This window comes from Talpa occidentalis, unplaced genomic scaffold, assembly GCF_014898055.3.
Source record: "Talpa occidentalis isolate TD23 unplaced genomic scaffold, MPIMG_talOcc4v2.1 talOcc4.5, whole genome shotgun sequence".
Taxonomy (NCBI): Eukaryota; Metazoa; Chordata; class Mammalia; order Eulipotyphla; family Talpidae; genus Talpa; species Talpa occidentalis.
Window position 1 is genome coordinate 52459441 of NW_023604861.1, and position 26041 is coordinate 52485481.

The following is a 26041-nucleotide window of genomic DNA, read 5'->3' on the forward strand; positions in this document are numbered from 1 at the left end:
CTGGTGGCACAGACACTTGAGTGCCACACTGTGAAGCTGTCTACAGCCTCTGCAGCGCGGGTTCGATCCTGGCCAGCCGGCGAGAATCCCACAAGGTGCAGCAGACCTCCTGTCTCGCCCGCTGCTCCCTTCAGCAATGTATTTTGTCAGTCTGCCTGTTCTGTTTCCCACTCTATCTCTGGTGAATCCTCTCACCCTCCCGCACATCCAGCCTGTACCCTGGTCCTTGTATAAACAAATAAATCTTAAAAAAAAAAGAATTTTAAATGAAAGTATATGGTGCATGGGTGAACTGGTGAAGGAAATGCTATGGGGACTATACCTGAGGGGGTGGGAAGCAAACATTGTTTAAAAATGAATAATGATGTAAAATATATATAAATAAATGAAAGAAAAAAGAAAGTATATGAAAACAATTTCAAAATTTTATGTGTAATCTGCTTCCTTATAGATTTTCAGTATCGATGTAAAAAATATAGTTTGTGGCATGTATTTGAAAGTAAATATAGCTAAAAAAGATTTTAGGTTTCTCAGTTATTTGTCTCAAGGCCATATAGCCACATTCAAATGTTAAATCATATAGGGAATTTTGAGTTGAAAACAATTATTTCTGGTCCTATATACATGTCATAAAAACAATTCGTCACAGAAGCATAATACAACTTTTAGAAGTGTATTTGCATGTCCTACTATTTAAAAACGTATGACATTAGAAAATATTTTAGTATACTCACCAATGACTAGCAGTGGTACTTTGACACTAGGATTGATACAAATCCCAGATATGTTTACATGTTAACGTATAAGCTAATGAACGTATTTGCTTTTCCTCTGAATTGAATCTTTACTGGTGGTTAGGACACTTTACCTACAAAATATTTTTATGTATATGTGTGAGGTGATTGACAAATAATAGTTTTTTTTGTTTGTTTTAGCAAGAAAATTTCAAGTTAGGAAATCAAATGTTTCTTAAATTGGAAAACCAAAAAGTACACAGTCAAGTGTAATACCTTGTTTTGTAGTTACTTTCTCTGAAATTTCCAAACTCCTTTCCTAAATTAAGGAAAACATTTTTTTAGTGTTTAGGGTTAGATGTGGGGTGTTTAAGTCCTTTCATTTAAGATAAATGATCTTTTTCTGTATGCAAAGATAATTTAAACTATGCCTGTAAATGTTTTAGCCAGTGTCCTACAGATATTCCTTTAGAATCTATTGTGAAAATCTGCTAGTCATTGAGTAGTTCATAAAGATGGATAAAAGTAACTTTGTCTTCTATGAACTTACAAAATAGTGCAAGAAAATAAAATGTTTGCAAATAATTTTCATAAAATAAAATGATTTTCAAAAAGTTTTAAAAACTTAAAAAAAGAGGATCCACAAAATATAGGATTTTTTAAAAATAATTTGTATTAATATTATCTTGGGATGTTCATTTGTGTCGTAAATTGAGTATTCCTTATGCCATTTCATATAGATGTCCTTTATTGCATCTGTTTGGTTTATGTTCCTAGATTACATATATACATGTGTTTATTAATGTGTATAATCATTTGCATGTAAGTATCTGTAATTTTATATATCTATAAATAAATTTTGCAGTACTTTAATTTAGGGTCATAAACATGTTGTGTTGCATTTAATTTTAAATTATATTTAAATTTTGTTAAAATACAAAAGATTATGCAGAATTATTAGAATTTGCATAGGAAAGCTAGTGAAATAAAGAGTAAGTAAAATACTTTAAATTTATTTTTAGAGCAATTTTTTCATCAAAACTTACAGCAATCACCTGAGTGCAAATAACTTAGCTATTCAGAATTCATTATGCTTTTGCAAATTCTGCTATAAAAAAAAAATAGGACTTTCCATTTGCTCCTGGTAGCATTTGTGTGAAATGCAGTGGGAGTGTAATCGTTATTCTAAATTGTATAAGTAGAAATGAAATTGAGGCACACAAAGCATATTTCAATTCCTTTTTAGGAAAGGGCCTCTAGTTAGTTAATATATGCAGTAGCTCAAGTACTATCAAATGTAAATGATGAGGTGATATTGATGAAAGGAGGGGATTGAGGTCTCAGGGGGCGCTGATGACGGATTGAACAGAAGCGGCCTTGCAGTGCACGTAACTCAAGTCTGTCGTCTTCACTGCTCAAAGCCATAATGGGAGGTGGCAGTCTGAAATGAGTTGCCACGGCAAAGAGTATTATTTTTGAAATGCTTTCACACAAATCACTAGGCCCTGCATACAACTTAGTTTCATGCTTTAATGTCATCAGGAGGCACAAATTGGTGTGTCTAATTGTTTGCCACCTGCCAGCAAAATGAGCTGCCAGCCAGCCAGACGGGTTTGATTGTCTGTCAGCCATTCAATAGATTGAGAGTGACAACATCAAAAATTTAACTTCAAACTCTGTAGCTTTGAGCAGCCTTTCAGAGACATCATCCCCACAAGTGCTTCTGGACAACTGCATTTTTCAATTATATTTCCAATATATTGCCACCATTCGCCTTATCTGTCTTAAGGTAGCTATAATTACATTATAAAGTATATAAACATATTTCTGAAGCACTAAAATCTGAAATCCAAGTTATGACATGTCTTTTAACATCAGATTGGATTCCTTGAAAATAGGATCCAAGATGACAGACTTTCCAAAGCAAAGACCTGAATACTACCATTTTCAAAAACAGAATTATCATGGGTCTTACTCAACCGATAATGTATTTTCCTTTTTTATCTTTAGTTGAAAAAATAGGTATAAACTCGGTCATTTCTTTGTAACTAAATCATACTTTCTAGTAATATTGTACAATTTCAGTGGAAATCATCTGGGGTCTTACTTTTGTTAACCAGTGTTTTATTGGTTCTCTTGAAAACAGTGTATCCTTTATATTTATTCAACACTGTAATTTTGGAAAGACTTCCTATAGCAACTGATATAATTTGAGCTATGTTAACTTCTGTTTTACCTAGGGTGTTACTCTCCACTTAGGATGGAACATTTCCATGTTTAATTTGAAGCTTATAATGTAATTTTTATTAGGTAAATTGCAACATCAAATTTTAGAAACAGACTTATCTAAAATAAACTTGTTTAATACTAAGTATTTCATTGGATTTTATTATGAAATATTATTTACATATATGGAAAATGTTGATTTTTTATTGTTTCCTTTAATTATCATTTGTATATATTTAGGTATATGTCTTTGATTACACTAAGTAGCCTAATAAATGCATATCTGTTTTATATAGCACTGAAAATGCTAGCGATCCTAAGTATTATTCTATAGTGACAGAGCATTATATGCATAGAGGGAATTGTTATGAAATTATAACCAATTGTTATGAAACTGTAACAGCTTTCTATTATTGTGAAGCAAAGAGACAGAAAAGCTTTAATAGCCTCATCATAGAATTCATAAATCAATACAGATTTCTCTAATAAGGGTACTTCTTTTGATAAGACTTCTTTAAGGATCTTTGGTTTATAAATATTTAACTGAACTATAAATTTTATGTATTAGCAACTAACATTTAGATTGAATTATTTTCCCTAAAACCACTCTTAAGCTTTACCCTATGTTTTAAGCTAAAATTTTAATTTTGAATATCCACTTGCTTTTTTAATCTTTTGAGAATTTGGTCTATATGTGATTTTGCTTAGTCTTAATCCCAGGATTCTTGAGATCCCCTTTAGAAAAAAAATACCAAAAAAAAAAAAAAAAAGTATTTTTCTCCATACATTTTAATTCATACATGTTTTTTTAAAAAATGTTTGAGATACCACAAAAAGCATCTTGTTGTGTTTCTTCTCTGACTAACATTGACATTACATGATTTGTATTTCATTACTTTTGATTTTACAAACCTGCTTAAATGGGAATAACTGGATTTGATATGTCCAGACAAATTAGTTTGTATATTTCCCCTCAATTTTAGAGTGCCTTGCTTCTAAGTGTTTTCTTCTCTGAAAAAGAAAATCTATGAAACATTTTTTGTAAATATATAGGACAGAAAAATTATAGAAAGCCTTTATATTTTTAAATCTGAACTACCACTTCAGGCTGGTTCTCTCTGATTTTTTTAACATTAATATTTTTAATGTTATTTCTAAGAATAATAATTTAGGGTAAATAATAAATATTTAGTAGCGCTGATGGGATCCTCTTACTTTGATTTCTTTAAATTCAGAATTAAGATTATGAAAAAATATAATTACTGAGAACTTCAATTTCTGGTCTTACAGTCTTGTATTTAAAAAAAAAAGTGGTATCATTACATTTCATTATAGGATGATCAAATTCATGTAATCAAAGTTGATTAAAAATTTTGCTAGCCATTAAAATTCAGTGTTTCTATGATTTCTACCCATTAAAATCACAGGTTTTATTATACTCTGAGTGCCCAGGTTATAGTATTTTAAGTCAGTGGCCAGAAGATCCAACCTCCACTTGTTCTAAGTTTCCCAGTGTTGTTTCTTTTGTCTCTCCTACCTTACACAGACATTCAATTGGCTGAAAAAGTATCTCTCTTAAATATCTTATAGGGCAGATTAATGAAATAATCTTATTTTTCTATACATATTTTTATTGTTACTCTACATAATTTACAAGTTAAAGACTAATGAAACATGGAAATAGCATAGCATAGCAGTAACTGTGATTTCTTATGAGCTATGGTAAACTGTAAGGTCACCCTAAAATCAGTAATAAATTTTTTTTCTCAAAGTTTCATTTTTCTTTCAGCATCAGTGTTTAACATCTATAAATCTCATTATGGAAATAATGATAATCTGGAAATTAGGACAACTGACTTTTAATAATGGCTTTCTTTGTAATTAGTCATGTGATTTTTATCCTCTTGGTTCTCAGGGACTTTTTGTTTCCTACATACACATAATAATGCATTTTAAAAAGTTCCACAAAGGGCCTCCCCTGGTGGCGCAGTGGTTGAGCACTGGGCTGCAAAGCTGCCTGTAGCTCTGCAGTGCCAGTTTGATCCCCGGCCACTGGCAAGGGTTCCACATGGCGCAACAGATCTCTCCTGCCACACCCGCTGCTCCCCTCAGCAGTGTAATTCATCTCTCTGCTTGTTCTGTTCCCCGCTCTGGCTCTGGTGAATTCTCTCACCCTCCCGAGCTTCTGACTGTACCCAGTGCTTGTATAAATAAATAAATAAATCTTTAAGTAAGTAAATAAATAAATAAATAAATAAAAAGTTCCACAAAGTTGCAGAATCCTATAACAAATCAAATGCACTGTACTTAGTTTTTTTTTTTTTTTTAAAGTACAGATGGTTATTTTGAACTTGGTTAAAGCACCCAAATCCAGAAAAATATATGAGATGTTCATTCCCAAAGCTATTAACTATCTTTAGGGCCTTGCATCTCTCCAGTGAATTCCTTATTACTTCGTAACTGGCCTCATTATTTCCAAAAGGGTCATCCTACAAATTATTTTCCACATTTATGCTAGAGGCATTTTTCTTAAATGTAAAATTGATGAAGATTTTGAAATAATTTATTCAAACTATTAAGAATGAACTTAATAGTTTCAAATAGAATGTCCTCACCTTCACCGTAGACTCAAGGATCTATTTGCCAATACTTCAGTCTATGTTTTTAATATCTCTTTGCCTCACTAAATTTTACAACTGAACTTTTCTCCTCCTGGATAATTCTATTGGTCTTTTTATATTCATTTCACTCTCTCCTGAAAATGTACATACTCACACATGTTTGTTCCTGAAAGGCCTTGTGCATAACTCTGATCAGAGCAATTATTAAGTATATTGCACAGCTGATTCATTTCTTATATTTTCTTCAAGTAGCTGTGAGGCATGAGTTATATCTCAGTTGTCATTGTATCCCCAGACTTCTCACTGTAGTTATCCTTTCACCTATAAGTACTCCCTAAGGATTACAGCAAAGGGGGAGGGAACACAATGAAGAAAGGGATGCTTCTAAGTACCACAAATATGAAACGCACTTGCCTTAATGCATCACTAATTATATTTAAAAGCATATTCTTCAGATCTCACTTTATACTTAGGACAAATCTCGATGTATACAGATAAAGTACTATCCTTTTTGTGAAATTCATGAAACTAATAGAGACCCCCCCCCAACTGTCCTTGCACTACTTCTTTTATTCATTTACACATACTTTGCTCATTTCATCTACTTTTCTAGCTTAAATAGCATATAGGCTGAGAACTCCTAAATTTATGGCTCAGCTCAAATCTGTCACTTATACTAGAAACTAGAACTCATCTACCTAATTTCTTGTGCAGCATCCTGCCTGGATAAAAAAGTAACCTACCATATATTAAAAAAAAAAAACAAAACAAAACAAAACTCCAATCATAGGTGCCCCTATCTTGGTTAATGGCAGCTCTGCCCTTTCTGTTTCTTAGGACAAAAATATGCACATTATACTCAGTAAAATAAGTCAGAGGGCAAAAAAATATTGGATGCTATCAGTTATAGGAGGAATATAGGGAAACTGAACAATGGGTTAAAAAAAAAGACAAAACTTGTAGGCAACTACAGAGCTGAGGCTTAAAGCAGGGAAAGGGAAGGAAAAGGGATCAAAAGAGGGGTGGGAAGAGCATAAGGGATCCTGGTGATGCTCCATGGGTGATGTGGTGGTGGGATATTTATGGGGACTACACCCGAGTGGAGAAATCAAATACTGTGCAAAAATAAACAACAATGTAAAAACAAATTAATAACAAGAAAAAAATTACATTTTTTCACACCTATATCCAGTATTCAAACCTGTTTGCTCTACCTTCTCAATGTAGTCCAGTGTTTGACCCATTTTTTTCAATAGTTTCACCTAGCATTTTGATCCAAGCATTCAAACCCAAACTATCTTTTTTGCTTGGATTGTTATAGTCACCTAGCCAGTCTCTTCCCATTGCTTTTCCAACTTTAAGTCTATCTTTAACATAACAACCAGAGTGATCCATTATAACCTAAGATCACATTCCTCCTCTGCTTTTTTAAAAATTCTGATCCCATTCTGAGAAAATGTTAAGGTTTTAAAATGGATTACAAGAATCTATGATCTGAGTCCCTAATACTTATCTCTTAAAACTGTCCATTTTGCACAGTCTTCTCAAGTCACACAACCTTCTTCCTTCTCCCTCTGCTTTTGATATTCTTCCATGAATGTCACCATACCATTCACTCACCCACCTCAGGGTTCCTTCAAACATCACCTTTTTAGTGAGTCTTCTTTTAACTGCTTGTTCTTGTGCCTGCTTTTTCTCATAGCATTTACTACCTGATATTTTCTTTTATGTTACTATATTTTCTCTCTCCCTATTGGAATGTGAGTTCACTGAGGGCAGAAATTTTGATTGCTATATTTCAGAATACAGTCCTTCTTGCATCGTAGTGTTCAATAAATACTTGGATCACAATGTAAATCCCTTGCTTTGAGATAGGATGAATTCATTGATGGAAGCATTTGTAGTTTACCTGTACTATGTGCTGCTCATTATATTACAAAATATATAATTAATCAGTCAATGAAATTTTTTGTTGAAGTACATTTAATTGATTTGCACTAGTTTGAGGATAAGCTTTGCATCCTTGGAGTATGTATGAATTTATAGATTATATGTTGTATAATTATCCACTTCTTTATTTTTTTCAGTCATTAATGGGACAGAAGTATGAAATTGTCTAGGAAAACATGGACATAATAATCTGAATACAGAAAATTGAAATTGTAATGTGTGTATAGTGTAGAGGGCTCTAGGTATCCGTCAACATGAATACCAGATATATGAGGAGTAGAATAGTTTAGATTAGTGACTTTACATTTTTGTTGCTATGTATTTGAAACACAGATAAAAGCAATATGTTCATCTTTGAAAACATTTTTTTTCAGAAAAATAAAACATAATTTCCTTATGTTACTAGATGTTATTCTGTATTCCTTAGTTTCATTTTTAGCTTTACGATGAAGAAGTCTTAGAATTTGGCTGTCAAAGGTTTTCATGTTTTTATTTTAAATATGGAGAATATAATATAGATAAGATAGACAGTTTATGTATATTTTGCCTAAGTCTCTGCATATATAAAATATTCTAAGTTAAGCACATATTTTCCAAGGTTTTGACTGTAACCCACATATCATCTTTAGAAAGGTTTGTGAACTCCAAATTCTACATAAATTTTTGGCAAATACAATATAGTAGTCAGCAAACTACCATCTATTCTTAATGTCCATATCCTTTTTAGCGATAAAGTTGGACTCAAAAGGTAAAAAATATATATACAGACAGGTGAAAGAAAGAAAATCAGCATTGACTACAGGATTAGAATTCATCTTAAACCATGTGGTTATCATTGCCCATCATTTCTTTTTTTGCAGAAGTGTTGTGGTGCCTGTTAAGAAACCACCTCCAGGTAGTTTAGCTGTAACCACTGTGGGAGCCACTGCTGCTGGAAGTGGGCTGCCAACAGGCAGTACCTCTAATATATTTGCTGCTACTGGAGCTACACCAAAAAGTATGATTAATACAACAGGTATTGTCCTTAAATATTTTTGTGATACCTCATCTTTTTCTTTCTGTTTTCTAATATCTTCATTTTTCTGCTTATTTGATCCTAAAAGTTAAGATACTTTGATCATTTCAGTTTATCTTAATCTTTAAAATGATTATACTTCTACCATTCAGAATTTATCTGTAGTTCTAGATTGTTTTTCTAGTTGTCACTTTAGAGGTCACTATTGGTTTCTGTTTTGGGTTTTCTCAAAACACAGTACTATTTATTTTCAGAGTAAGGTCAGATTACTGAAAGGTATTTGGTGAGCAAAACCAAAAGATAATTTGAACACTGAAGTTTTCTATGTAAAAATCATTAAATTGTATCAAGAATATCAAGGTGTACTTAATATGCTAGTGACAGAAAATAGATTAGTTATGTTTATTGGTTGAATCTTAATGTATATTTTTTGCTAAATCCTCTAAGGGAAGGCAAAGTTTCCCTAAGAACCTTGACAGTAAGCAAGAACCTCAACTGGATAAAAATAAAAAGTGCATGTGAAAAAGAACCATTGTTTAATATTGAATTAATGTATGTACTTGGATTAAAATTTTATCCACTCATTGTCCAACATTTCCTAATGATTCTAGGGACAGAAAAAATCCAAATCTCTACAAATTTTAAAAGGCTGCCTAAAATAATAATTTTTTGTAAATTTCCAGAAATGTTCCTGTTGACTATTAGCTAAATAAATCCTTACCCAAATCTTTGTGATTCCATTTTAGGTATTTATACAACGCAAGATGATCCCTGACTTTTCTTCCCTGACTATAGTACCCTTCTCTTCTCCAAACTGTATAGAATTGAACTTTTCCATTTATTATCATTACTTAGATTCTTCCCATTTTTATTAATTTCATAGATCTTCTTTGTGCTTTCTGTATCTATCTTGTTTATCATACCACCTGAGTCTGATATATCATGAACAACACATTTATGGGGTTGTAGTAAGTAGAATGTACTATATTGAGCATATTTTATTAGCATATAAACATAATTGCATTGTATTAAAGGACATAACATCTTTGGTTTATGTTGTAAATAAATTCACCGATCTTATCAAAGAATATAAGGTTTTTCTATTCTTGTTTTTTACAGTTCACAACCTTATTGTTTATACTCACTCTGCTTGCTAGAAAGAGGATAAAAATGTTTTTCTTTTATGAAAATATAGACCAAGAAAGTGTTAAGAATTTTAGAACGTTCCAAAATAGTAGGGGAAAAGTCTGTATTCTTTATTGAATAAATTCTTATTTTTAGGAGATAGGTAAATAAAAAGTTTATGTGCTTTTTTAAATCTTTATATGAAACAACATATATATTTTAATTTCTATTTTATGTAGTAATTAAAAGATATGGGAAGTGATAGTAGCAAGGCCTCATGATGCTATAAAAATATATGATATTGCAGTGAAAAAGAAAATGTAGATAATAAATATCTTTTTGAGAAAAGTTAGAAATTTGCACATACAAACACACACACACACGTTGTAGGCCAACACCTAAACTGGGTCAGTTATCCAGTTTACAGTTTGGCACATACATGCTGTGTGTTAATGTGGAAATTCCAGTGAGCAACTTAGTTTTATGGGAATATGTATAAGATAAGATTATATTTAGGAACACTAGATGTCTCTCAACTCCACAGCTATTTAATATACTTACGTGATGTATTATAGAAGTATCTGTTCTAATATGACATATCACTGAAGAGAGCTTACTGTTTTTAAAATCAGAATTTAACTCATGACCTTCTTAAGCAATCATTTTTATCAAAATGAGCATTTGATTCTGTAGTACCATAAATTAATGCTCAGATAATTCATTGCAAATTACATTTTATACAATGAGCACTAAAAATACTATACAATAAGAACAAATTTTCATCTAAGTGAATGATTTTGTTTTATATGCCCTATTTTATATAAAATGATTTTCATCTGTTGGCATCTTTTATTTATACCACATTAATAATATGTAGCTTTATTAGATTAACATAAACAAACCAACTGGATTTTAATGCAACAGCTGTTATTTTTAATTGTAATGAGTGCCAATGATTTTCTGTCAAATTCTGTTTTCAAATTCAGATGAGCAATCCTTTCAAAATAAGATAGTATGATGTAATTAAAAATATTTTATCAAATATATTTTTAAGGCTGAAAATGACTATTTTGGAAATAGGTGCCGTGGATTCAGGATCCTCCTCCACATCCTCCTCTTCTAGTTTTGTGAATGGTGCTACCAGCAAAAACCTTCCAGCTGTACAAACTGTGGCTCCAATGCCAGAAGATTCAGCTGAAAACATGAGGTATACATAACTATATGTTTTTTTATCCATTTTATTCCCTCCCCCACCTCAGAGTGAAATAGTACACAATAATTTTTTAGGATAGTACACAAAGTGTACACAAAATAGTACACAGAGAATTTTTTAAAGTAATTTTAAGTATTTGTGATTATATTTCATGATTTCCATGTTTAGCTATTTATTATATGAAAATAAGTTATAATGTTTCAAAGTCTAAACTGAGCAATCTTGAGTAGTTTTCTCTGTTTAATTTGCAATCCTCTGTTTAATAGTGAATATTATTATATTTAATAAAATAAAATGTTGCACAAATAGTGACATGATAAAGTTTGATATCTTTAGGGTGAGACTGAAATATTAAATTATAAACTTTCAGAATAATTCTGCAAAATTATATGTAGCTTTCTGCAAAGTCATATATAGCATATATAATTTGGACTTGAATAATCAAACATCTTTTCTGTTGTGATTAAGTAGGTAAAAATGATTTGTAGTAAGAAAGAGCATTTCTACAGACAGGCCTGTAATTTTGGAGTTAAAATTGTACATATACATAAATGCATATGTATTTTACATTTATTATTGAAATGTCACATACGCATAGCATATAAAAGTGAAGAATGGACATTCTAGTACTGTTACCCAAGTCAAGAAATAGAATGTTATAAGTGCCCTAGAGCCCACACTTTCTTCTTCTTTTCTGTCAGTATTCTTACTTCTGTTCAAATTCATCATCCTTACATTTAGTACTAGATTAGTTTTGTCTTTTTTGAACTCTACATAATTGAATTGCACAGTATGTATTCTCTGACTTATTTCAGCATTATGTTATGAGATTTATCCATGTGGTGATAGTTTATTTTTATTCAATTTATACTACCATGGTTAATAATCTCTTTTAGTGATTGATGATGGGCATTTGGGATTTTCTAGTTTGGGACAATTGAAAATAATGCCACCTTTTCCTTAATAATGCTGCTTGTCCATTACTCTTGGGTACATTATAGATATGTTGGGTCACTAACTTAGAGAAGAATTGCTGATTCATAAAAAATAAATGTAATTAAAAAATGTTTAATTTTACTGTATAATGCCAAATCACTTTCCAAAGTGGCTATGCCAGCTAACTAAGTAGCAGCATATGAGAATTCTATTTCTTTATATATTTGACAATACTTTGTATTGTTACTCTTGCATTTTTAACTGTAGTGGTATTCCAGTGTACTTTTGTTGGTATTTTCCCAGTGATTAATTAAATTGAACATCTTATGCTATTTATTAGTCTTTTGTTTTTATTATTTTGTGGTTTGTCTATTGAAAACTCTTACCTATTTTTTAAAAACTGGGTTGTTGTATTAATTTATATAAGTTCTTTATGCCTTTTGAAAATGAGCCATTTAAGCATTATATTTCATTGTATCTCTCCCACTTCTGTAGCTTTTGTTTTGGTTATTGGTGTGGTCTGTGTTCATCAACAAAGTATAAATTTTAGTAAAATGCAACTTAACAAGTTTTTGTTTGTTAGTAGTTTTTATATTGTAGGTTAAACTTTTGCCTACTTTTACCCTGCCTTATCTTCTATCTGCATCATTCTTTGTTACTCATATTTAGATGTATAATTCATCTGAAATTGATTTTTGCACATTATTAGAAGTAGGAGTGCATGGATGTTAAGAAGATCCAGCACCATGTATTTCAAATACTTTTCCTTCTTCCATGCTCTGTCACTTTTGTCACAAATCAAGTATTTCTATTTATTCTGATTCGGCACTCAATTCTACCCGTTTGTTGGTCCATCTTTGTGCTATGCTATCATAATTAACATTGTTATTAACGTATATGTTAATATATATTTGTTTATATATTAGCACAATAACATTATGTTATTACAGTTACTAACAATAACCTGCTTTTTTCCCAAAAATGTCTGTGCTGTTCATGTTTGCATATCCATTTAAATTTTAGAATTAGTTTTTTGATACCCATATTAGAAACAACTTGACAAAATATTGGTAAGGAATGACATTTTACATCTGTTTCATCTAGAATTATATTACATCTATAACTGCCTCCCAGTATTGTGACTTCTATGCTATAGATAGCATCAATCCGTTACATTTCTTTGTTTTTTGTTAAAAATTTCTCAATAAATTTCTTATGTTTTTTTTGTGTAGAATTCTTATGTTTCTTATTTAATTTAATTTATTCTTTGGACTTTAGTAATGTGTGTTTATATGTTTGTTCGCTAATTTTAAAATCAACTATAAGACCATTTATGTTTAAATTCAATAAAAATAGTTTTTGAGTGTACCTTTTAATCAGTTTATATATTTATAAGACTACATAAGATGTAGGATATATCTATATCCCCCAGTAGTTCCCTTGTCCCTCATTGATAATTCATGCCATCCTTGCCCTGGCAAGATTTATGTGAATTTTAACATTGTAACTTTTTATTTCTCTTCTCTAGGGTTTCACAAAGATAGAGTCATATTGAATATAATTTTTTGTGTGTTCCTTCTTTCATTCAGCTTTATCCTGTTGAGATTCACCCATGACTTTGTTTATAAGTAGTACTTTTCTTTTTATTCCAATTACTCTATTATATAGCTATCCCACAAGCTATTATTTATTCAGTTGTTAGACATCTGGGATTTTTTCCAATTTGTGTATATTATAAAGAAAAATTCTGTGGACATTTGATGTAAGTCTTATCGTGTACACATGTTGGGGAAATAAAATAAAATTGCTAGTTGAATATTATTTATGTTTCTTTTTTTAAAAAAATTGAGCTATACCTTTGCTAACTTGCGGAATGAATGTATCATTTTTTATTTGTGTTCAGAAGCTCTACTTGTTCCATGTACTTGTCAACATTTGGTATTGTCAATAAACTTAGTAAGGACTAGTAATTAAATGTCTTTGACGTATTTTCCCATTTTGCCAGTGATTAATGATGAGAGGGTTTTTTTAATGTGCTTATGGATCATTGAAATATTTAGATATTTCTTTTAAAAAATAAGGGTTATTTTTTTCTTCCTGAAATGTAAGAGTTCCTTGTATCTTACATACAAATGTAAGATATATTCTGAATATATGTACTTTTTTAGATGTATGCATTATGAAACTTTTCATTTCATTCTGTTGCTTTTTTATTTTTATTTTCTTAAATATATTAAGAACAGAAAGTTACTCATTTTCATAAAGCCCATTGCTTACAAAGTGTCTTCTTATGATTTGTGCATTTGTGGGCTAAGAAATCTGTGCCTACCCCAAAGTCATGAAGATATTCTTCTTTATTTTTTCATAAAAATTTTGTAGTTTTAGCTTTTATCATAAGGCCTTTCATCCATTTTTCACTTAAATTTTATGTGTGTGGTGAGGTAAAGGTTGGGACTTGTTTTTAGACACATTTATATCACAGTTTCAGTACCCTTAGATTACCTTAGCTCATTGGTTTGAAATCAGTTGACCATCAAATGTCTTGTCTGTGGATCTGTTTCTTGATTACATAGGACAGTTTCTTGATTACAATGGACAGTGATTGTGGACTGTTGGTTTGTAGGTAGGTGCAGTGTAGAAACAGGAAAAAAAAATTAAAAATCCAAGTGTTGTCAGAGCTGCATTTTTTTTTTTAAATTAAAGACTCTGAAAGTATCCAGATTCACTCAAGTTATTGGCAGGCTTCAGTTCTATGCAACTACAGAACTGATGACCCTGTATCTTTGCTGACTGTGGATCTCACTCCTTTTGGTTAGCTCTTAGAACCCTATTTCCAGTTCTTGCATATAGCACTCTAAATTCAAAATCAGTGAAGATGCACCACTTTCTTCACATACTTGAGATCTCTATCTGATGTCCTCTTCTGCCAAACCTCTGTTATTCTATCCCAGGTGTTTTCTGCTTTTTAAGGATCACTTGATTAGATTGGATTAATATAAATAGTCCAAGATTATTTACCTATCTTCATATCCATAACCTCAATTTTAGTTGGTAACTTTCTTTTGTCATGTAACATAACCTGTTCACAAGTTCCAGGGAGTCTATCTTGGGTATCTTTGGCAGTCATTACTAGGAATACCACATTTCTTTTTCTGGGATTCATTCTCTCTCTCCACACACACACACATCATTTTTTTCTCAATATATTTTTTCTTATTAGTCTGTCATCAGACTCACTGATTATTTCTTTGGCTTTATTGACTATTCATAAGGCAGTTGGAATCACTATTATGTCTTTTACTGTATTTTTCAGTTTTTGGCATTGTTTCTTTGTGCTGAAATTTCCCATGTGTTCATACATGTGTACTGTTTTAAACTATTTATTGATTATAATATTAATCATGGTTATTTTAAATTCTTTGTCTGACAGTTCCAACGTCTGGCTTACCTCTAATTCTGGTTTTGATTCAGTTGGGTTGTGATTCTGTTGGTTTTTCTTCTTTGTGTGTCTTATACATTTTGTTTGAAAACTGGAAATTGTTTATAGAACAGTAGTGACTGACATTTATAGTATTTATTGCTGGAAATGGACCTGCGTCTTCTTATGTTTGGCATTTTTAATGCTTCAGATTAAGTCATTCTAATCAGCAGTTACGCTATCCAATAGCTTAGTTTTCTTGTTTTTTTAATTACTCTTTGTGTTCCACATGCTTTAAACATCTCTAATTTTACTTTGTTTTTATCTAGAGGCTGGTTTGTCAGAGTGTTTTACTAATGTTACTGTTCTTACCTTCACCTTTAGACTTCTCTTTGATCCTATACTTCAAGGAATTTCTCAATACTGTAACACTTTTGACAATAATAATTTACTGTTATTTGTTCTTGGATGCCGGCAAGCCTGATGTTTGGGAGTGTGGGGTTCTTTTCGGTCTTCCTCATTTAGGCTTGGTTTTCGACAGGTGTTGCCCTGGTCTTGGAAGTATTTTCCATTGAGCCTGCCCATTATGCCCTATATGGTTGGCGAATTGCTAGATATCAAGACCCAAGGTTTTTTCCTACCTCTCCCTCCAGAGTAGATTATTTCTGTTGCATTTCTCCTGCTGCAAAGGCTTACTCAAATACCCTGAAAGTGACAGGAATTACTGTCCTTTTCTAAAATGTATTAAGACTTTTGCTCCATAGAGGATAGAGGTAGGAATGATCTGCACAGGGCTTTGTGTCTTTTCTGTGGCAGTTACTACTTTCCCCTCTTACCTATAACAGTGAGGCCATTTCTCAGTTTTTGTTAATGAGTTATGTTTAGGTTTATGGAGAAGAGCCTGCAAATTACTGTAACCACTGCTTTGTTGCCTTTAGCTCTGAAGGATTTCTTCTTTCTCATTAGTTTACAGTTAGACTTAAACAATTTATTAGAAGTTTTCACTGACTTCTTACCAGTTTATATGGTAGTCAGTGTGTCTTCTTCCTGCACTGTGCCCTATGAAAACTAGTTCTTGCATTCCTCCCATGTCCCCTGAAACTTCTGGTCTTCATATTCTAAGGTTAGTTGATTTTGCCTGAAATTTCAGCTGATTATATAGTTTTGTAGATTTTCTGACTTTTTTTGTCATTAGTGTTGGAGTGACCATTTCCAAGTTTCTACATCCAAATATAAGTTTTCTATTTCTTTTTAAAAGTTCATTTTACTAATTGATGATTTTTTCAGATTCTGTCAGATTCTGTTTTCAAAAAATATTACATGAATCAAATAGTACTAAAAGATACTCATGAACTAACGTTACCCCTGGAAACAAAATTTTAGAGCATTGAATATAGGTGGATTGCTGAGTAACCACCTGTTTATCACACCACCTGTAAGGAATTGGGCAAGAAGGACTGGATAGGAAGAAAAGTGATGTCATCATAAGGGAGGCCCTGATCCATTCCAAGGGGAAGCTGTGAAACTAGAAAATGATTTGTATTATATCCACAACTGAGTCCAGAGAGCTTTTTTTATGTCCTCATTGACTAGTATTTGAATGTAGATTGCTACTGCTATAAGGACTTGATGGAACAGGTCCTTCTGGGGAGGAGGAATTCAATTGTGAGCCATTAGCCAGCAGTGCTACTAGAACTTTACAGGGAATGAGGTTCTCTGCCATAAATAGGGGTCTTGGTAATATGCTACAATATTTGTTTATATGCCATGTTGAAATTTCTTTTGCAATTTATTAAATTTGTTATGTAGTAGAAAAATATTAATAGTTGAGGTTTTAATATTACCTATTTAAAACACAATTAGTCTTACTCTACAGCACCAGGGTTTGTTGTTTTGTCTGTTAAGAGGCATTGCTGGACTTTGTATTTTTTTGCTTCAGTATAGTTAAATTTTATATCATTTTATTTGACTTCTTGACTAGAAAAGAATTTCTTTCACATCATTTTCTTTCTGTCTACCTAACATCCAATTAGCAGTTTCCAGAAATGCTCTCCAAAAAAGTTCTTATGATTATCTGCAGACATCCTAGCACCTTTGTTAAAACTTGAAAAATGTGTATTTGTAATTTAGTTTGCCATATAAACAAGTAAACTTCTTGCACAGAGAAGAATCCAATTTATGCCAAATTTCTTAGTCTTCAGTAGTTTCATCTGCTTTCTTTACCTGTATATCATACACTTGAAAATGTTTATGATTTTAACAAAGAATGAGTAGAAAATACCATTTTTAATTTAAAAGATCATGAGCAAATTAAAAAAAGCAATAATCATTTTCAACTTCATTTTTTGCCCAGTAGATTGTACCTTAAAAAAATTATAGTGAAAAAAATTATTAATTGCTAACAGATGCTGAAATTAGGATGCATTTGTTAGCTTTCTAGTATGTTAAATTATACTTCATATTGAAAGTTTAGAGAAAACAAGACAAAATATTCAAAGTAAATTTTGTCAATTACTAGTCATAGTATGTAACTGATAAAGAAATTACCCTAGCAATATATGGTTTTGCTATCACTGATACACTTTTTTTTTTTTAAGAGCAGTTTTCTTTTCTTTATTTAGCGTTGCTTTTCTTTTTTTTTTTTTTTTTTTTTAAGATTTATTTATTTATTTATTTATACAAGCATTGGGTACAGTCAGAAGCACGGGAGGGTGAGAGAATTCACCAGAGCCAGAGCAGGGAGAACAGGCAGACAGACGGAGGACATGCTGAGGGGAGCAGCGGGCGCAGCAGGAGAGGTCTGCGCACCATGTGGGACCCTTGCTGGTGGCCGGGGATTGAACTGGCACTGCAGAAGCTGCGGGCATCTTCGCAGCCCAGCGCTCAACCGCTGCGCCACTGGGGAGGCCCTCAGTGATACACTTCTAATCTTTTCTTTCCACCTGAGTTCAAGCAAATCATATCATTTACCTATGCCTGCATCCCTTAGTTTATGTAAGAACATTTCGTTAATAAAATCTGTCATTGAGTTCACTAATGTAATCATTTTTTTATATCTCAGGTTCATATTTTAGGTAATTTGCTTAAGGGTATATTATTATTTTCATTTTGGACTTATTATACATACTCTTTTTTTTATTTGATTTTAGAAATGAATAAAGAAATTTAAGGACTTTACCAAGTTAAATTATTGAATATTTTTAGATTTATGACTTAATGCTGAGGACCAAGGCCAAAAAATTTAAAATCAAAAGTAAAAATTTTAGCTTTATTAAGTGCTGTAAATATAAATGGGTCTTTTAAAATAGAACTCACAATGTAAGCAATGATCTAATTAAATGTAAACTTGTTAACATTTTTCTAGAATTTTAAGATACAACATTTGAGAATAAATCAGTAATTTGTTTTTAAGGACGTTTAAATAAATAGAAATACAAGAGACAAAGTGTTAATTGCCCTTGCTTATGTCTTGAGTTCAAGTTACAATTGGTAAGATTGATAATAACTGTAGCCATTTTTCTCTCCTACTGATTAATTATATTGTTATCCATCTAAATATATTGGAGTCTGTAAATCCCTGAGATATCTAGTAATACAGATAAAAGCTGATAAATAATTGTGCTTTTTAAAAACACCATAATAAACTCTTGTATTTTTAAATCAATGTTTTAATAACAGGGATTTAAGCTACAAAATTTCATGTAAAACATTATTTCTTTTGAATATTTTGTTTTCCTATAGTGTTTAAGTGGCTGATAAATTCCTTACATTACAGCAGTAATAGTTTTCGTGGAAATCAGTTACTCATTTTCTTAGAAGATTATGCACTCACTATCAAAAAAGATAATTGAAAGTCAAATACCATCACAAATATCATTAGTGAGACTGAAGGGAGTGAAACAAGTAGAGTGAGGAGAAAGAATTGGATAGCTGAGGGAATACATTTCAGCCAGGAGTTAGTAAATTGTATATTTAGGGCTCAAGAACTTTCCCAAATGCTAAGAAAGGAAATTTTCCCCTTTAGTGCACCTTTGTGTTATTTCTGTGCACAAAATGTCATATACTAAGTAAATGTTTTTTGAATAAATTAAAACATACTTTCAAATAAAACCAAAAAAATTACAATTTAAACTTTTTCTTGAATTTAATAAAATGTTAATTACAAAATTACAAAATAATTTGCCAAGGAAACTTGTTTTCTTCTCGTAGTTATATGTTCCCTTTTCCTTCTGTTTTTATAAATAAAAATTATATTCAAAATGGAAAGAAAAATTCATTTATTTTTTGTGATAAGACCAAGGAGTTCTTCCTTGTTAATATAATTTTTTTTTAAAGATTTATTTATTTATTTATTTATTTATTTATTTATTTATACAAGCACTGGGTATGGTCAGAAGCTCGAGAGAGTGAGAGAATTCACCAGAGCCAGAGCAGGGAGCAGAACAGGGAGATTGACAAAGTACATTGCTGAGGGGAGCAACGGGCAGCAGGAGAAGTCTATGCGCCATGTGGGACACTCTCCTGGTGGCCAAGGATCGAACTGGCACTGTGGGCAGCTTTGGAACCCAGCACTCAACCGCTGCGCCACCAGGGAGGCCCTTGTTAATACAATTTTTAATTCTTTAAACCTTTGTTTACCTGTTAATCTGATAAATTTTTCATATGAGCCTTGAAAAGGGATTTTTTTTTTCCCAAGGAAATATTTGAGAAATTTGGTAAAAAGGGTATATTATTATTTTCATTTTGGACTTCTTATACATACGTTATTGTTTCTCGCAGAGAAGGATAGACCTCTTTTTTTCTTTTTTTGTAGCTAGTGGCTATATGCCAGATAATAGAGGAGGATTTTAAACTGAGATTAATATTTGTATTATTTCCTTTGAGATTTTAAATTGTATAAGGATGAATATCACCTAAATTTACTTTCCTTTAAAATACATTGTGAAAAATCTGAAATATTAGTAAAAGCAACAATAAAAATCACCTGTCCATTTTCTTCATTTAAAAAAGGGATGATGAAGCTTTCCCACATAGAATTTTTGTTATTGTTTAGAACAGGAAATTGGCGGCGTTATTTGGTAATAGTTTACCTAACACATTTGATTTGCTGGCTAAAATGTCTCCTTTTAGAAAATTTAAATTATGTAAGAATAACATTTAATATTGTATTAAATTTTGTAAGAAGATAGTTGAAACATCTTTTAAGGACTGACTCCTGAAGAATTGTCTATTTTTATTCACTATCCTTAAGCAAGGTAATTAATACTTTTTTTTCTATACACATATAATTAGGTAATTAGAGTAAATGAAGTTTCCATTAGCTATTTAACTTGATTACTGTGCATAGTTGTTCTTTGTTTTTGTTTTTTTTTTTTTTTTTTTTGCCATTCTGAAGCCTCTATATTATGACTTGTAAATTATGGAAAAGTCTTAAACTAGAGAAAATTATTCCTAGATTTGCTTTGACAATAGTAAATTACAATCCAATAGTATGGTATGATATGAACCTCTGTAAATCTAGAATTTCACTCTCATGAATTAATCTTAAATAAAAATAAAAATAAAAATTCTTGCTTTACTTAGAATTCAGGTGCAGCAACAACAGTGGTCATATTTAGATGTTTCTCCTGTTCATTGGTTTGCTCATAAATATTCTTACTTACCTTCCCTAGTAAAAGGATTACTTTACCTGGGAGCAGTTAGAGGACATGATTGTGGAGATTAGAAAGAGTGATTGAAATAATAGATCCAAAAGTGAAGTTTTATTTTTACTGAAAGATTCAAATTATGCTTATTTCAAATTAGGGGAGGACATTGAAAACTATATTTAGCAAGCTTGCAAGGTTTCATCCAAGTCACATTTTCTTGCCTAAAGTTGTTTCTCCGATTTTTTTTAAGTGTTTATGAAATTCCATAAATCTGAATTTCCTTTATACTTTCTCCTTTGTCTAAAAGTGTTGACTCAATTTGGTTAAATAGAAGTACCAATAGTAAGCTTTGAGTACACAAAAGTTTCAAATTATGCTTATTTCAAATTAGTAAAGAATACATCATAGATTATTCCTTAATCCCTATTCAGTCACTTAATAGATACAATTGTTTAGTTTTAAATATTATTGAATATTAGTAATTAGATATTAATAATATATTGCAAAGTATTCTAAGATTATATTTGTCATTATGTTTTCCTCATATGTAATGAAAGTGTTACTGTTTTGAAGCATTCTTTAATGCCTTATTGTACTGTTTTCAGTGTAGAAGAACATGTGCTGATCTAACTTAATATTATTACATTGACTTTCTAAAATACATCAGTCACATTTTTTAAGAGTACTTGCATTGTGTTTTATTCATTGTAGCAGTTAGAAGAGTTATGATTATTAACCTGCTACTTTGTGTGCGGTATTTTTATTTGCACTTTACTTGCTTTAGATCATTCCATTCTCACTGGCTAGATAGTATAATCATTTTCATTTTGCAGAGATAGTCTAATGTCTGTGGGTATCATATGATAGAGCCACAAATCCATCCAAACAGTCTTACTACAAAGCAGTTACTTCTGAAAGAGAGAGAAACATTACCAAGTTATTTATATGCCTGAGCAGAATTATTTTCTTTACCATTTTCTTTTTTTCTATTATGTATACTACTTGAGTTGTTTTCAAGAATGTCAAACAATGTTCAGTGGTGAACAATATAAATAATAACACAGATGTTGCTAAATAAAAGCAAATGGGATTATGAAATGGAAAATGCCCACTTTGACAAAACAATTCAGCTGTATTATACAGAATTTCTGTTACTCCCTTATGTGTCAAGCTTTTGAGAGATTTTTCAGGGAAATCTTGAGAACAAGGATTAATTGTAGCTGGAACAATGATTCATGTATAGTGGTGTTCAGATGTTTAATGGATAGAATGATGGGTAAAAAAGACATTTTAAAACTTCTCTATCAAGACTTGGCTCGTAGTTTCAGGATGATTATATTCAGTTATTAAGATTGAATTTAGGTCACTACATTTAAATTATTAAATGTCAAATTCATTCATTAAATGAAATTTTACTACCTCAAAATGATTATAGACTGCTTATTATATTTCTTTAAATAGGACTTATTTCAAAAGATGTTAAAATCACTCGTGAAGTAATGTAATGTACTTAAAATACTGTACTTTTACTGCATTATTAAAATATTGTTTACAAGAAAAAAATCTCTTTGTAAAGCTATGAACAGAGTCTAGGAGCCTGGTAGAATACAGAATCCCAATTTGTTTTCACAATATAGTAATTCTAATTTAGCTGCAGTCCTAGAGTGAAATTGTACAAGGAGGTTCTTCTACTTGAAGCTGTCATTATTCTGTGGATTAGAATTGGAGTTTTATGATTTTTTAAAGATTTTAATTTAGAAGTAAAGTTTTTTTTTAATATTATATTTACCAGTCCTTATGTCTTAATTTCAACAGCATCACTGCAAAACTTGAAAGAGCTTTGGAAAAAGTTGCTCCTCTTCTTCGTGAAATTTTTGTAGACTTTGCCCCATTCCTATCCCGTACACTTCTTGGCAGTCATGGACAAGAACTATTGATAGAAGGTATGATTTCTCTCTCTGTTCTAATTATTTTAGTTCCGTATGATGTATTTATTTGTCATGGCATAATTTGTGCTTCTGGAGGACTATTTCTTGCCAAAAGAACGTAAAAACATTGCTTCCACAAATTCTGATATTCATATGCATTTCCCTTATTCATTTTAAAAAATAATGTGCTAAAGAGTGAATGCTAATAACAGAATGAAGAATTCTGAAAGACTGTTGGAATGGGAGGCTCAGGCTCCGTTAATCTCAGTATAATAGGGCTGCTGTATAGCCTCCATTAGGATAATGTGATTTCTAAGAAATGTTTTTAAAATTTCCTTCTAACTCTAAGAGCACTGTTTCTTTAAGTGACTTTCTTATTCACCTAACAGTTTTAGTGTAAAAATCCTTAGTTGAGAAGACATTAAAAATGTAAAGAAATATTTAACTGAGAATTGATGAAACTTGGCTTGTACTCAACAGCAAATGAAGTGGAATTAAGAAACAAAGACAATAAATTAGCTGTTGTGAAGATTTAATTAATGCATCTGTGTAGGGGAGTAGTTTTGAAAGACATTGTCATCTGAACCCTTATTTTTTAAATTTTTTTAAAATAAACCTTTAGGAGCTTCAGGAAGAGGTAATCAATATCATGTGATCCTGTGAGTTAATAATGGCTTTAGACATCATTCCTTGTCAGCCCTATATAATTTTTTTGACTTTCATCTCCCTATTTACTGTGGATGTTTTCCTTTTCCTATTTTGTCATTGTCTCAATTGCTTTTACACAATTGATTTCTAATAGGGGAAGCAAATAATAGCTAATAACCCAACTGAGTTTAAATCATAGGTCCACTACTTTCTTAGCTCTGTAATCTTTGTGAGTTACTTGGCCATTTTGTAGTTTAGTTTCCTTTGTATAAACTAGTCAATGATAGCATCTCCCTCCTAGGTTTCCATGATGATTAAGTTGTATCATGCATATAAAGTTTGAAAAACAGTGGCACTTGTTGCTTTATTCGTTTTTTTAAAAAAAATCTTATTATAGTTACTTAGAACATATTACTAAATAACAAAGATCTCTGTCTTTGTGAGGCTTGTATTCTAGCAAGAAGAGGTCATAAATAAGTACTAAACACAATAAATAATTAAATGATACTGCATCTAGAAGATGGTAGTGTTAAGCAAAAGGATAAGTACAATATGGGATTGAGATTATACCAAAGGAGAAGGGTTCGCTTTTAAAGAGGATGTTTCTGATAAAAGTTAAATTTGAGTAAAACCTAAAGGAGGCACGCCCCACAACTTACTGGAAGAGTATTCTCAGCCTGGAGAATATTTGCTGCAGTGATCCTAAAATGGCGGTAGAAGGGCAAATTTATCAGGATCAAAGACAGGAAGAAACATTGTGTTGTGAGTGAACCAGGGTAAACCAGAGGTAAACCAGTTGGTTAAGAGAGAGACAAAGGAGTGTTTGGTTTTAACAGGTATGACATGGGAGTCTGTTGTACAATTTTGAGAAGAGTGGGAATATCGTTCTGGATGCTACTGTTGTCATTATTATTTGTACTTACAAAATGAAGTCGGAGATGTTCCAAAGAATGGAACTCTAAAATCAGTCATACTAATTCAAAACAGATCAAAAATGTATTTTTTTTAATGAAGTTTTCTGAAACTTACAAACTATTGACTTGACCAGAGGCTATAAAATTTAAATAGCTTCATTCTAGGTATATGTGATTGATTGCAATGAATGAACTCTATATTCACTGGTTCTTTCAAAAAGAAAGATGAAATAATTGCATCTTCACTGTTGAGATTTATAAGACATAATATTTCTTGAAGGAGCTTATAGTCAAATGGGAAAACAAACCAAAAACATAATTGAAATAGTGGCAGATGCAATAATAAGACAAAGTTATACAAAGTATAGTAAAACAAGGCTTACTGACCACTTGTTCAGGGCACCTACCCTTGTAACCTACAGCAAAGTAGTTGTCTCTACCTGGCTTTACTCCTGCATGTCTCTTAGAATCACTCCCTCATAGTTGCAGAATCACACACTTTTGAAAGTAAAGTTATGTTTCCAACTTTTATTTATTTTCCATAATAGGTCCACCTAGTCTTCTGAGAAGTTCCAGACAGATTGAAAGCTACCTAGCATAGGCATCTTTATCCAGATACTCCATTAAAACCGCCATTTACTTATCCAAAACTTACTCATCTTTTCCCTAAAACCACTGTTTTCCTAAATATACTTGGTTATTAACATATTAAGTACCCCTTTGAGGTGAAAGTTTGATATCTGTGTAAATAAATCTTCTTTCTCTTAATTTCAATATTTGTACTTGGTTACAATTAATAAATTCTTAATATAGTAGTGATGTGGAGCCTATTTCTCTAAGTAATATAATCGACCATGTTAACCCAAACCATGAACATTATGCTAGCTAAAAGTATAGGCATTATAGTTGTGGATTCAAGTCCTGTGTTATCAGTTGCTTTTTTCCCTCTTTTCATTTCCCCCTCTTAAGTTTCTTGTAGCTATTTGCTGCTGAAGAGTAAGAATACTGGCCATTTGTATTTTTTTTCATACTTTTCTATAATGTATTAATTTTATAAGAAAAAATTCAGTAGATATTAATGAAAAATATTAATTCATGAGTGTTTCCTCATTCCTTAGAAGTCTTTTTTTTTTTTTTCTTTTCCCAGTACTGTGTATACCTTACTATGATTTGGCTAGCTTATGGAAGAGCTTCACAAATAATGATCAGACATGCTAAAGTAAATAACAAATTTATTAATGTAGTCATGTTACTAATAAATCCCATATTGCTATTCAAACTGAGGCATAAATTCAGTACTATTTTTCAGTAGCCAAAGCAAAGAATGGATTATTTTTAAGTTATAAGACTTAAAGTACTGACTCCTAAAATGTTATTTCATGACAATTTTAGGTTCTAAGAAATTTGTTAATTGCTTCATGTTGGGTAATCAGGATCCCTCATATATAGCACATTTTCCAGAATTTTTTTTGTAACAAGAAATCTGCACTTCTTATTTCTTTGCTGCTCTGCAAAGGGAAGATAGGAGAAATGTTGGGGTAATTGAGAGCCATTTTTCTTGTACCTCTGAAGTTTACTTCAAATATTTGGAATTCAGTTGAAAGGATAGGCACTAATTCATCTCTGAATGTTTGGTAGAATTCATTTGTAAATCCATCAGGTTCT

At 31.3% G+C, this 26041-nt stretch overlaps 1 protein-coding gene across 11 annotated transcripts in view; it reads left to right on the plus strand.

Moving 5' to 3' along the window:
- The window catches only part of NBEA (neurobeachin), a 575782-nt gene that overhangs the window by 188645 nt on the left and 361096 nt on the right, over positions 1-26041 (plus strand). For 10 of the 11 annotated variants that reach the window (XM_037527157.1, XM_054701654.1, XM_054701655.1 and 7 more), the window contains 3 exons: positions 8392-8546; positions 10752-10878; positions 22702-22829. In XM_037527157.1, coding sequence (XP_037383054.1) covers positions 8392-8546; positions 10752-10878; positions 22702-22829 — 410 coding nt within the window. The remainder of the gene's footprint in view (positions 1-8391; positions 8547-10751; positions 10879-22701; positions 22830-26041) is intronic. The other variant, XM_054701656.1, reaches the window with a different exon arrangement.